The sequence below is a fragment of the Cucurbita maxima genome, unplaced genomic scaffold (genome assembly GCF_002738345.1).
Source record: "Cucurbita maxima cultivar Rimu unplaced genomic scaffold, Cmax_1.0 Cma_Scf00023, whole genome shotgun sequence".
NCBI lineage: Eukaryota > Viridiplantae > Streptophyta > Magnoliopsida > Cucurbitales > Cucurbitaceae > Cucurbita > Cucurbita maxima.
In genome coordinates this window covers 1,872,004-1,886,196 of record NW_019272039.1, presented here as the reverse complement: position 1 = coordinate 1,886,196, position 14,193 = coordinate 1,872,004, and the positions used below count along the sequence as shown (strand labels likewise).

Here is a 14,193-nt window from a genome sequence, read left to right as displayed (position 1 = left end):
TTGTTTATGTGGTTACAAGTCTCTATCCTTAGAAGTGAAGGGTTTAAGAAAGAGAGAATGTGATGTATGTTGAGTGATATGGGTGAGAAAATAAGAGAGAAAAGAGATTTATGATTACCCGGAAGAAAAGGGGTGAGTGTACCAAAAGGCTACGACTACTGCCCCACAACCAAAGGGACTCCCTCCCCCCATGAGGTAAGCTGCTCAGGGTTTTCTCTCTCTTCTTTTGGCGAATGGAGCAAGAAACAGCTACTTTTTTTTTTTTTTTTAAGGGGAAAAAAGAATCAAAATTTGATCTTCGTGTTGTTTTTAGGGTAAACCCCATGATAAGGAAAGGCATATCTCATGATGGTTATGTCAAAATCAAACAAATTATGTAATCTTTAAAAGGTGAGAGAGAGAGAGACTCTGAGAGAGTTGGAATTAGAGAAAGGAATGAGACAGTTAACAGGATGAATTCAAGGAGAAGCTCTGTGTTTTCACGTTTACCCATAAACAAAAAAACAACAAACCTTCATTGTTTTGTAGATCATTTTTATGTACTAAAAAACATGCACACGTTTTATATATATATATATATATATATTATAAACACAATAAAACTTCACAATTCATCACCTCGTTTGAGTTTTGTATTAGACGATCATGGATTACTTCAATGTCGACTACCCTTTCTTATTCTGAAAAGGGTCACCTTGCGTCCTTGAATTGATACCCATCTTCCAACAAACCTAGTCTCTTTCGTTCTTCAAGATCAATAAGAGAGTAACACCTGAATATTCACCTATTATCCATTGACTATATCCTTTGTGGACGAGTCCCGTAGAAGAACTATAGATTTTTTGTGCATTAGATTTTCACTAATGTTAAGCTGACATTCTAGCTTCCACTTTATCCATCAAGACTTACACACGCGCTTCCCTCTAAGGTGAAACACTCCTTTACTGATACATTTTTACATCTCACAACTTCAACAAATAGCCCTTTCGAGCAATAGTCATTTAGTCCATGGTCCATTTGAACACATTGGTTATACTCATTTGTACTTGCCCTTCACTACACGGTCAATCCCTCAGTGTAGCCAATACTCTATATATCGAACAGTGAAGGTTACATTTCTTTACTAATGGTGAAGGTTCGCTTTACAATGAAAAAACTTTCATATAAGATTGGAAAGAGAAGAAAAAACTTCGGGATTTCTACATTCATTAATTTAATATTTCTAATTCCGATTGTGACCCGTTAATTCGTAGAAAGTAATTGTTGCCCCCAATTGAACTAATTAAATTACATATAATTAACTAGTTTTTAATAAACATGAACAAAAATAAATTAAAAAATGATAGGGGCAGAAAAACCCTAATTAGAGGTACATGTGGGACAGCGGGGACTGTCTAACAAAGATCATAAAAACATCTTCTTGGGAGTTGGGAAAATAAACCCTAATTCCACACTTAAATCATTGGGTTGGAATTGATAGGTTGGGGAATATATGCATTAAATAAGAGAGAGAGAGATTTAAAAAAATAAATAATTAATTAAAGAAAATAAAAAAGAAATGAATTGAAAGGACATTTAAAAATGATTATGGGTTTGGCATAAAATGTGTATGGTGAATGAAAACAAATGGAAGAAGAAGTGACTAAACAAAAAGGGATCCACAGATTCTACAACACAAAATATATGTCCATCTTATCTCCTATCTTTCCTTTCTTTTCTTCCACAAAAACTTATCACTCTCTCTCTCATAAGTTTGGATTTATCTCAACTCTAGGGTTTACAAATTACGAACTCCGACAATCCCGAGCAAATGGTAAAATATGGGTAAGAATTCTCATGAATCTTCGTACATATACCTACAAAAGTTAGAACGGGAAAATATAATGATCTGTGTTTTTCAGGAGTTGGAGTCAGACCGTTGCAAATGATATCAAAGCAATACCTCTCCTAATAAGATGTGATTTAGGAATGAATCGAGTATGTGANACCCAAGTAAATGAAGGGTATATCAATAAACTGATATCACATCCAAATTAGAGTGATATTAGGGATAGAATAACTAAGAAACGTTAAAAAAAAAAAAAAAAAAAAAAAAAAAAAAAAAAAAAAAAAAAAAAAAAAAAAAAAAAAAAAAAAAAAAAAAAAAAAAAAAAAAAAAAAAAAAAAAAAAAAAAAAAAAAAAAAAAAAAAAAAAAAAAAAAAAAAAAAAAAAAAAAAAAAAAAAAAAAATTATTACGTTACATATCTCATCGAGATATACCTTCTCTTTCCGAGACTTAATCATATGAATTTTATAGTTTAGAATGTTTTAATGTTATAATACAATTTATTATATTTTTTTTTATTATGTCTTAAAATAACCTTGTATTGCAAATACTCTAGATTCTATTTTTAATTATTTAAAATTAACTTTCCAATGAAAATCTCATTTTTAATTGGGAAATTAGAATAATTAAATATGGCAGCTATATTTGTCTCATAAAAATTGTTGTTCTCTTAGATTTTATATTTGATAAACCATAATTAAATTTAGGGTTTATTTATTATTTATTAACGATAATAGGGATTAATTAATTAATTAATTAATTAATTATTATATTTTATTAACATAACATAACATATGAAGCTGAAATTTTGATCTATTTGTAGAGTAGTCGGTACTTAATGATATTAAATATCATTTTTGGAATCATAAAAGATTTATATCGTTGTCATAAATAATAATGTTAGGAAATATTCAAATAATTTATACAAAATAATCTGCCGTCCCCTAATATTGAACTAGACCTCAATATCGTACATTTAAATATTTTTTTACAGCTTTTGAATTTAATCAATATATTTATTTTTTTATAAAAAAAAATAATAATAATAATTATCATTAAAAAAAGAAAAATTAAAGAAGTAGATTTGAGGTTTCTGTGGCAAAAACACTAAATCAAGTTCCAAGGCATCAATCAAAACTGGGTTTCAGTTGATTAATCAGTAAGGGACAGTAATATATATATATATATATATATATATATTAATTTTATTTACTGATAAGAGAAGTTTTAAGACAAACCCAACAAACCTGTAATGAGCAGAAAAGGGTTTGGACAAAGCTTGTTCTTCAAACCTTAATTAGAACAAAAAATTGCAACCAACCCCTCAAATTTTATCAAAATAAAAAAAGGGATCGTTTTTTTTTCCTTAAACAATAAATAACAATGGGGTTTTCCAAATATAAATAATCAGTTCTAATAACCCATTTAGGGTTTATAAAACCCTAAAGATTCAAATAGGTATGAATGTTCCTTTACTAACCCTTAATAAAGATTCAATTTTTATTATTATTTTTGAAAAATAAAATCTGGGTTTTTCTCATATTGTAAATTCAAGAGAAGGGTTGCAATTTTTTATTATAAAAAAATGAAAAGAAAAAAGAAAAATAAAGAAATAAGGCTCACTGTGATGGAGGTTCAATGGGTGTACTTTATGCAACAGAGTATCTTCTCCTTTCCCATACAAGAAGGGAAGGTTGGAGCCTGGAGGGTATAGCCTCCCTAAGTTTGTAAGTACAATAACCCTTAACATTACACGACCTCTCTTTGTAGCCTCACAGAACCATAAAATAGAAACCCTACAACTGTAAGACCCCCCCCTCTCCCCCAGGCCCCAACCCTCTCATCTGAACAACAACAACAAGAAGAAGATGAACAGAAGATGTTTTTACAGTTTTACTCATGAAAATCTTTGATATCTACAGAAATATCACTGCGGTGAAAAGATAGAATGAAATGGAATAGAATAGAATAGAATAGAATGGAAGGGATTGATGAATAAATAAATAAATAAATAAATAAATTTTCATTTATAAACAAAAATATCAAAACCTACAAATATTCATTCATTCATTCAAAACCCCTCTCGTAAATATATATATATATATATATATTTAAAAAAAATTAAGAAAATTAAGAAAAAAAAAAAAAAAAAGAAACTGATTCCCACTCTTTCTAAGCCCTCTTTTGTCCCTTCCCTTTTTATGATCATCTCTCTCTCTGTCATCTTCAGTCCTTCTCTCACAGATTTGGTGTGTGATTTCACTCCATGTGCCACTCTTTCATTATAAAAACTGTTCCTTTTGGGGTTTTATTATGAGGGTTTTTGATTTTGATATCATCAATGGATCATCAAAAGGCAGCTGCTCAGGGAAACGAAGAAGGAAGCAACGGCAAAGGGGGGTTTGTGTGCCGGCAAAGCAGCACTCGGTGGACGCCCACAACCGACCAAATTAGAATCTTGAAGGAGCTTTATTACAACAATGGAGTTCGGTCCCCAAGCGCCGATCAAATCCAGAGGATCTCTGCTCGCCTTAGACAGTACGGTAAAATTGAAGGCAAGAACGTTTTTTATTGGTTTCAGAACCATAAGGCTCGTGAAAGACAGAAGAAAAGGTTCACTTCTTCTGCCTCTGATCATCATCATCATCATCAACAAATTCCTGTTCCTAAACAACAACAACAACAACAGCTACAATCTTCCTTAGTTTCTTCGAAGCCTGAAGATTCCTCTTCCTCTCCTTTGTTCCACACCAAATGCCCTCCAAGTATACCTTTTTTTGAGTCTTAATTCTTCTTCTTCGTTTTGTTTTGTTCGTATGAAGATCTTATGTTTTTTTGTCTTGTTTTTGTGTTGGGTTCTTCTGCAGCTCCATCTTCTTCGGTTATGGTGGCTGTCGGCCATATGGGAAATTACGGATATGGGTCTACCACTTTCGAGAACAGTTTTAGAGTAAGCTCTTTACACTACGAGGAAATAATCAAATATGGGATACATTACTCAGCTATATTAACTAAGATCAAGTGCTTATTCTCAAAGTTAACAATATTATCACTTAAAAGTCGTAATTCCTAACATTTACATAACCCGCTAAAATTTATATGATCCGATAATACCCTTCTCTTCCAACCCTCTAAAAATTGAAATTTTATTACGAGTAGAGAGTCGTGATTCTTAAAATTGAAATTTTATTACGAGTGGAGAGTCGTGATTCTTAAAATTGATGTGATTGGCAATACTCACCACTTCAAACCCTCTAAAAATTGAAATTTTGTTCTCGGGATAGTCGTGATTCCTAAAATTGATATGAGAGGCAATACCCTCCTGTTCGAACCCTCTAAAAATTGATTTTTTTTTTTTTTTTCTGTGTGTATGTTTAGGAGTGTTCGATATCATCGGGAGGAAGTAGCAGCATGGTGGGGTCTCGTCGGAGCCACCACATGGGGTCGTGGATCGGCGTTGATCCATATTCTTCACCGGCATCCGCGGCGGCGACTGTATTTGAAAAGACTAAATACGTTGAAGAATCCATGGAAGAGGAGGAGCAGGAGATCGAAACTCTCCCCCTTTTCCCCATCCATGATGACCGGAGTCTCGGCGGCTTCTGTAGCATGAAGCCGAAATATTCGGACGGCTACTATACTACCACTTGGTACGGCCGCTCCGACGACGGCGCCACCGGTTCGAGGACTTCGCTGGAGCTCAGCCTCAACTCTTACGCTGCCATCTCACCGGATGACGCAATCTGATGAAACCCATAAAGTAATCTTAAATTATGATGTTAATTAATCCCAGCTGAGGAAATGGGTTTGCTTAATTTCTAATTAATTAGGTACTGAAAAACTGAAATTAAGAATATCTTTGTCTCTTATTATATGATCCCGACCGTGGAAGCCCTGTTTCCCTCGTGTTTTTTAAGATAAATATTATAATTTAGACCCATAAAAATCCAAAAATAATTATTTTATATTTGATTGAGGTTTTTTTTATTATTATTATTATTTAAAAAATCTTTTTATCTAATATGTGATTTATTTTAATTTTATAACTCAAATATTATTTTAATTTTAATAGAAATAATGGAATAAATGACCAGTAGTAAGTATAAAATGATGAATTAAAGAGTTGAGTAAAATGGTTCAAAACTGAGACTCCAACATCCACTTTTTAATATAGTAAAGATAAAGCCCTTATTTTAGAAAATGATATATTTTACTTCTATAGTTTTATTTTTAACTATTAATTATAACAAAAAAAATTGTAATTTTTTTTCAATAATATTTTAAAATTCACAAGAACAATCAAAAGAAGGCTTAAATTTTAAATTTCGTGTCAAATAAGTCTTCATATTTGAACTTTACAAAAACAATAAATTCTTGAACTTTTAATCTTTATGAGCTTAATTGATCATTATTCTAATTTTATGTCTAATAGATACTTAACATAATCATTATTTCATACATTATTCAATAAATTAGTTAGCTATTTAAAAATAAATAATGGATTTTTTTTTTAATTTAAAAAAAATTAGGGTTTTGTTGGGGAAGGGGAGGAGAATCATGGGGGGGTTGGGGTAATGGTAATGGTACAGTTTGTAGAAAAGATTTTGCAATGATTTGAAATTGAATAAGTGGAAGAGAGAGTAATGTATGGTATAGTATAGTGTAGTGTAGCAGTGTAAGTGAATAGAATGAAATGATGAGAGATGGAGAATGTCTATGCAGCCGTTTTCATAGAGAGTATATATTTTGAAGTTTGAACCACTTTTCTTCGTAAATTGCACTTTATTATTTCACATTTTCTTTTCTTCTCTTCACCTTTTCTAACACCATTTTCTCAACCTACTTTATTTTCTCGAACATTGGAGTCAAATGTGAGAGTAATGTATGGACGTCAAGTTTGGATCTTGGCCTTTCTTATCTGCCAATACGGTTGGAAACCAATTATTGTGCGCCTCTAATAGGTAGACATTTAGGCCATGCGGTGAATAAATTATCGAAAAGAAACTGCTCTCCTTTATGAAAGTGCAATACTCTTCAATAATGGAAATGATCAAATTAAACTAAAAGCAAACTTTTTATTGTGATTTAAAAGTGGGGTCGGGGTCTCCATCCCAGGATGCTTGTAAAATGAGGCATTGAGATAAGGTCCCAATCAAAAAGATATTGGGCGGGGATGCGTTTCTCTGTTTGGTTTGACAAATTGTCATACTTTATGGCTTCCGAATGACTCTAATGGGCTTTAGGGAGGTGAGAGAGTCCACATGAGAGAGAGGGGAGGGGAGGGGGAGTGAAGAAAAAGTGAAGAGAGCTTCTCTTCTATTCATGGCTGGTAGGTACACTAAAAATTTAGTTGTGGATCGAAGAAGATCTTCAAAGCTTTTTGAGGCTTCCAGTACGTAATGTCCTTTACCAGTAACATGGGGCAAATGACATGCACTCACGCATGCCCTTTTTTCTTCTTTTCATTTGCAATTTAGAGCTTTTCAAAAGATCAAATCTCCCTTCCATTTTGGCTCTCTTATTTTCATCACAACTGACACTTCTTCTGCACTATATTCCTCCATGCTCTTTCTGCAACAACCCCCCTTTTCTTCTACCTGTTACTCCAACACATTTCAGAAAAGAAATGGAAATTTTGGTTAGGTATGAATTATATAACATACAGAAGAAAAAACAACTACGTTACCATTTTTAACCTTACCAAGTGCAAATAGAGAATACAGTATGTTGTTACAAGGGAGATACGTACGTACAATCATGCTTGTAGAGCCTTTGACTTGTGAATACTCGACCCAAAAACAAAAACAAAAAATTCGGCTGCTTCAAATCAATAATGGGATTGTGAACATATTGGGTTCTATAATCACGTATCAGCTTAAGAACAGTCTTCCTTTCATGATTTACATCTTTTAGATACTTTCTATCAGAGTAAGCTAGTTAAAAGTTCAAGCGTTGATGTCGGGTGGCTAGTTAAGCACCGATAATGATTATGAAAACCTTGTTTTGGTGATAACCAAAGATACAATGCAGAGTTCCTGCTCCTTTTCTATTGTACATCCTCTCTGAGACAAGATTTGAAAAAGAGGATGCTATCTACAGGCTGCCATGTCCCCCATGACTGATGTTAGAGAGGTCGTTTCACCGGTGTTTAACAACGATGATGCAAATTACAAGATTTCTACTTTCTGTCTACGTATGCTCCCAGTTTAGACAAATCAGGTATCCAAAATGACAGTTCAGAAGATCCAGTCGCAAACATTAGACTTCCCGGAGCCCACTTTATGACGGGAGGTTCCATTTCAGAACTCATCCAGCTTGCAACCTGGGTAGGACATAAACACAGAAGTAATAAAGCGAAGGGCCTGTTAAGTATCGAATTCTCAAGCATGCAGTTAAAAAGATATCTAATCCTCAATTTAATGACAATTGATACATTCAGCGGTCATGGTAATGAACTTGCATTTGATATCCAATTATAATTCGTACCAAAACTAAAACATTCAAACTGTTTATCTTAGACAAAGATAGAATAGCGACGCATAACAAGATTCTGATCTGAGTTACGGCAATTAGAATCCTCTGTCATTTACTTGTTCTATGAAGTCACGCGATATGATGTTTTGGACCACAATAATGTAACAACTGATTGGTGGGAAATTATGAAAGGAAAAGTTGAATGTGGAAAAAAAAGGGAATAAAGTTGGGAACTTTCAATACCTCTTTTCCACTCCTTACACTCCATGCATAAACACTGCCATCTCCCGAACCTGTCACATGCGCAAACACCAAAAAGGTTAAGAGTGCAAAAGTGAAAACAGTACTAAACTCTTCATTGAATTCGTTTTTATGCCCCTCCCTTCCTCCAATCTGAATAAGTCACTATTGGCCTTTTACTTTGATATATAATCACTAAATTGAAGATGGATGAGACTTCATGTGAGATATCGCCACACTGTTTAGTAATATACTTCACAAAAGTGCAACAAGGGCGGATTACATTACTTGGCCAGCCTTTCAAGAGGGCTGTTCTCTCCATACAAGGACGTTCTCAACAGCTAAAAATCTGATAAACCCCCAAAAGAGAACAACTAAAACATAAAAAGGCCAACACAAGGCTAACTGTACAAAATGGATAAAAATAGCTACAATAAGACATATTTGATGTATTTCCCTTATAACCTCCTCGCAAACATTTGGACAACCAGAGGCCTAACGTCACCCTGTGGGGTCTTGAACACCATGTCCTCAAGGTGTAGTTCGGGAAATCTCGTGCTAGTCGTTCGACAACTCCCATATTGATTCATGCATTGGTAGGTTTTTCCATTCAACCAGCAGACAAGTACATCTTGAGGTTCTAGCACCCATTCAAACTTGTCCAACAATATAGGATCCTCAGGTTGGACCAGATGTGTCTCCTCCACGACCTTTTTGAGTCGAGATATGCAAAATACTTGATGAATTGTGACTTGTAGGGGTAGCTCGAGCTTGTAGACCACTTTGCCAGTCCGGCTAATGAATCAATAGAGACCAAAATACTTAGGGGATAGTCTCTCAATAAGGCATCACACCATCAACTATTGTCCGTACGACCTAAGCTTCAAATAGACCCAATCTCCCTTGACAAATTTTATTTTGGTCCTTCATTGATTTGCAAATTTTGTCATTCAATCTTGGGCCATTACCAGATGGTTTCAGCCTCGTAAGTACCACATCTCTCTTAGTCAACTGATGATCCAAGGTAACATTGTTGGGTATTTTAGCCCCAAAAAACATCACGGGAGGAGGTGATCTGCCATAGACGGCTTGAAAAAATGTGGTGTTAATGGAGGCGTGGAAGGTCATATTGTACTAGAATTCTACCCATGCCAACCAATTCACCCATTATTTGGGTTTTTTTCACGGCAAAAACAACGTAGATATGTCTCCAAGCACTTATTGACAAACTCGATTTAAAGCTCACCACAACAACTATTAGTTACTCTGATTCTGTTAGGCAATAAATTTTGACTTACCTTTATGCTTGGAACAATCATATGTCTAGATCTATTCTTGAAAAACATGCATTTCAACTTTTTAAAATTGGCTCTAATCATTGGTTAAGACTTTTGGGTCCCTTATTGCACCGTTTTTCGCTCTAGTCTCCCTTGAAGTTCTTCTTTTTCTGGGAAGAGGCTCCCTCTAGCGAGCATTCTAGCTCGCCTCCTCAACTCTATGATACTTTTGTAACCAAAAGGGCAATCACCTTTTGACTTTATGCAAGTTGGTCCATCAGTTTCCAATGTTTTCCTCAGTCTCCCTATCTCCTTCTCATTGTTATCACAACTTTCTTTGAGTTGTAGTTGCACCATACCTCATGTCTTCCCCACCTTGAAACTTGCTCTAGTAACAATTTGTGAGGTATCTCCCCACAACTTAGTAATTTACTTCACAAAATTGCCATAAGGGCAAATTGCAGTACTTAGCCACCCTTTTGTGAGGGTCATTCTCCTTACAAAAGCGCTCTCAATAGCCAAAAACCAGATGAACCCCCAAAAGAAAGCAACTGAAAGATAAAAAAAGCAAACACAAGGCTACCTGTACAAAACGGCTACATTAAGACATAATCAATGTATTTCCCTTATTGCCCCTCCTAGCATATGTTTTGACAATTGGGGGCTTTACATTTCAAGTACTATAGAATATAGGTGAGTATATTCACACTAGAACATCAAAATATACATGAAAACATCTACAAGCTATCTTTAAAAGATTGAATGAGTGTGAGCTACAAGAAGTTTATATTACAGCTGGATATAGTTTTGGATTTTGATCCGACAAACACAAGCAGGAAACATGCTTACCTGATATCACAAACATTCCCTCCGGGCTAAAAGATGCCTCCAACGTTGAATTGCTTGAAATGGGTTTTACATTGTAAGTGGATAACTACATAAACAATGCAATTAATAGCACATATGAGACAATTTGAGCATACAAGTAATGATGTTAACCACCTAAACATGAGAAAGATTAAATAAAAAAATAACAAAACTCACTAGTGTTCCTCGAAAAGAATCAAGAACATGAATATGCCCATCAGAAGTTGTCAACAACATGAGTCTCCCATCATTGCTGAACTTTACAACATTTGTGTCAGATACGTCTTCCCCAACAGAAAATATATCAAAAGGACCCTATAACTTAAAAAAATTTCACCACATCAGAAGATCCAGGAAAACACTTACAAAAGAAGAATAGGCCTTAAAGTTAACTATATATACGTGTAAAAATCGGTCTTTCCAAACCTTCTCATATTTGCGAGAATCAAACATCCTTATGTAACCTCCATAGGCAATAGCAAAAACTACACCTTGTTCGTCGTAAGCAGTAGTTGGCTTTCCTTGTACACGCAAAAGACCCTAACAAAAGAGCATGCTCAAATTAAGTTGATGAATGTTCTATTCCCATTGGAGTGGAGAAGGGAGGGGAGAGATGAGAGCTAACACTGAGCTTCTAATGTCTATTACATTACCTGGCATTTCTCTGCCCTTTGATCCCAAAGCAAAACAGTTTGATCAAGAGAGCCGGATATAAAGCATTCTTTGCGAGCACATAAGCTGAGTGATACAACTCTAGAAAGGGAAACCAAAAAGTTGCTCTTCTTGTTCGTAAATGATTCCATTAGAAGAAGATAAATAATACAGAGCCATGGTCACAATGAAAACAAACACACAAAGAAATAGAAGAAACGAGCAATAAACCTGTCGTGGTGTCCTTTAAAGTACCGCAGATACTTATTGTCGTTCAAGGAGAGAAGCCGCAGAGATTCTAAGGAAATAAAATTTATAATTAACATAAAATAGTTGAGTGAATTTGCATATGAAAGGAGATACGTTCCAGAATTGAAAATTACCATCCCACCCATTTTTTGAAGAATAAATCACTGTTGTAGGATGAGAAGTGAAGCAAACCAGATCAACCCCATACTTTTTGCTGTTAATTGTTTTCAAACATCTGGAACCACAAAAACCCCAAAACAATGAGATGGAGGGAACACGAAGAGTTGTTGAAAACAATCTGAACTGAGTTGATTAAAGAGGCCCATACGTTGCACTACCAACATCATAAAGTCGGATGGATTCATCATCACTTGCAGTCACCAGATAGCTTGAAGTCCTATGAAAGTCCATTGAACTGATTCTACCATTCTGAGAGTAATAATTGAGGGGAGGAAAATGACATCAAAATCAAAAAACTACAACACTAAGCTACAATATGACCAAAACACCAAAAAAAAAAGAGACAGAGAGAGGTGAAGAAATGTCGGAGAACCATTGGCATTAATCCGTTTTCTAAGCACTGAACGTTCAAACGCTCATCATATATCCGTCAGAAATCTTTTTCATAATCGTTCATAAAATTCAATTATAAACTTGAGAATTGAAAGGAAGTACATAGTCTCTGAATGTCATGCCGACTTCCATACTCTGAAGCGTTTCTTCGGTTAGCTCCAGAGACACTTTCTCCTCCCTTTCGGATTGAGCCCCTGAATCAATAATTAATTAAAGTTATCCATGCCAGACCTGAAATCTCTTCAAACATGAACAAAAATAACTGCACTAACCTCCCATTGATGAAAATTTAGCCCTCCTCTTCCAAATCTGATGATGATCTCTGAGAAACAAATTCCGATCAGTTTCTTGCCCTAGCAGTAAACGTATTCAACCGCCTAAAATGGTCGCGGGAAAAAAAGATACGAACGCTTACCATCTGAGCGGGCTCTTCTATTGGATTGGAACTCAGCTCTAACGGCCCAACTTTCGTCCCAGATTGATGATTGTGGACTACAGCCTATATTCTAATAAAAATACTTACATATAAATATATATTTAAAAAAAAATAATTTAGGTATTCAGACAAGGCTTCAGATTATCTACTTTGTATGCTCTAAGAACTTGTCATCAATCATGTAAATTAAACATTTAAGAAATTAAATTTACAATATAGTTTAATATTGTAAATTTTATGCCTTATCAACGATGTGACGATTCACCAATTTGTAGCGCTAAAAATCATAAATTGTCGAATTAACTTCAAAATTTTCAAATTTCGAACTTAAAACACGTGGATGGAACATTTATTCTGTAAAGAAAAAAAAAAAAACGTCTTCTTGATAGGACTATCAAAAAGATTAAAAAAAGCATGCAAGACCCGTATCAAATTTGCATGCCTAATTAATCGGCTAAAGCCATAAATCAAAATAATCGCAACAATGAAGCTTATTGATGATTTTTCTTCTTTTTGGTGAAAAATCGTTCAATCACATAGGCTAAAGTTTTTTTCTTCGGCTTCTTAGTCGAAGACGGAGACAATGATGACTTTTGGGCCATGGACTCATATTTCACAGATATGTTTTGGTTCAATTCAAGAGGGACTGCAAATTTTACACTTCTCTTTTTCTGCAACATGTTCGTGTTGTTTTCTTTTTTATTCTGTACGAATTTTGGATCTTTGTCGACGTCGGGATGGATTGCCATTGTTGATGAAAGAGGATGCTCGTGGTGCGGTTTTTCATGTTCGGTTGATTTGAGTTGTTCGAGTTCTTGCTTGGTGCGTTCGAGCTCGTCTTTGAGAGATTGAAGGCAGAAAGCTAGTAGATTGTTCTCTTCATTTTGCTTTGCTTGCGATTCTCCCACTTCCACCCTCTGATAAAACATCATTATAAATATATATTTCTTAATTGGTAATATTAAAAAAATTAATTAAAAACTAAATAAAATACAGTGGAATTATTGGGCTTTTAAACAAATTTTTAGGCATAAATTGTAATTAATATTGATAAAGAAAAATTAAAATACGTACTTCCTTCATTTTCTTGGCATAAATTTCCCCCACCAATATTCTTTCTCCGAACAACGTGACGGCCTCTTTAACGGATTTGAACGGGGCTCTAGTGTCAATCTCCGCTCTACCTTGCACAACCAGCCGCTCGCCGCCGTGTTCTCCGTCCATGGTCGCTGTAGCGCCGCCGCTGAAACCTCCGTAGGGGAACTGTGATGAAAATTGAGTGTGAAAAGATGGATAAAATGAGGTGGGTTTTAAAGGGGTTGGATTAGGGCGGAAAATGGAGGAGGTTAATGAAATTGATTAGGGAGTTTTTTAGTTTTTGTTTACTTCGCGTCCACTTCACTGGAGAATTTTGTTGGATTGAAGTTGACAACGGCGGTGGTTAACCCATCTTAATTCCGTTAGTTCCGGCCGGTTTTGTTTTAAGATTAGGACTACTCTCCTCTCCTCTCCTCTCTATTCCTTCGGCGCCAACCTTTCCGCTCCGCCCCCACTCCACCCTCTCATTTTCTCAATTAAAAACCGTATGATTTTATAAAAT

At 34.9% G+C, this 14,193-nt stretch overlaps 3 protein-coding genes across 4 annotated transcripts; 1 reads left to right on the top strand and 2 right to left on the bottom strand.

The window, feature by feature from the left end:
• The first annotated feature begins 4,164 nt into the window (after positions 1-4,164).
• On the top strand, positions 4,165-5,693 carry LOC111497366 (protein WUSCHEL). The gene is made up of 3 exons (XM_023148153.1): positions 4,165-4,591; positions 4,694-4,776; positions 5,205-5,693. Exons 1-3 carry the CDS (start codon positions 4,168-4,170, stop codon positions 5,571-5,573), a joined length of 876 nt encoding a protein of 291 aa, XP_023003921.1. The 5' UTR covers positions 4,165-4,167; the 3' UTR covers positions 5,574-5,693.
• Positions 5,694-7,627: 1,934 nt separating this feature from the next.
• On the bottom strand, positions 7,628-12,591 carry LOC111497360 (protein ANTHESIS POMOTING FACTOR 1). Of its 2 annotated transcripts, XM_023148145.1 has the most exons (12): positions 12,573-12,591; positions 12,430-12,479; positions 12,260-12,351; positions 11,913-12,013; positions 11,719-11,819; positions 11,567-11,633; positions 11,338-11,437; positions 11,111-11,224; positions 10,862-10,999; positions 10,667-10,751; positions 8,544-8,593; positions 7,628-8,148 (listed from the first exon to the last, which is right to left on the bottom strand). In XM_023148145.1, exons 2-12 carry the CDS (start codon positions 12,434-12,436, stop codon positions 8,005-8,007), a joined length of 999 nt encoding a protein of 332 aa, XP_023003913.1. In that variant the 5' UTR covers positions 12,437-12,479; positions 12,573-12,591; the 3' UTR covers positions 7,628-8,004. The 2 variants fall into 2 exon arrangements, with proteins under 2 accessions (XP_023003913.1, XP_023003914.1); XM_023148146.1 differs by lacking the exons at positions 12,430-12,479; positions 12,573-12,591 and having other exon boundaries at positions 12,292-12,351.
• A 362-nt stretch (positions 12,592-12,953) lies between these two features.
• LOC111497376 (WEB family protein At3g51220-like) lies at positions 12,954-14,132 on the bottom strand. The gene is made up of 3 exons (XM_023148165.1): positions 13,980-14,132; positions 13,668-13,856; positions 12,954-13,510 (listed from the first exon to the last, which is right to left on the bottom strand). The coding sequence occupies exons 2-3, from the start codon at positions 13,815-13,817 to the stop codon at positions 13,085-13,087; spliced, it is 576 nt and encodes a 191-aa protein (XP_023003933.1). The 5' UTR covers positions 13,818-13,856; positions 13,980-14,132; the 3' UTR covers positions 12,954-13,084.
• Positions 14,133-14,193: the final 61 nt, after the last annotated feature.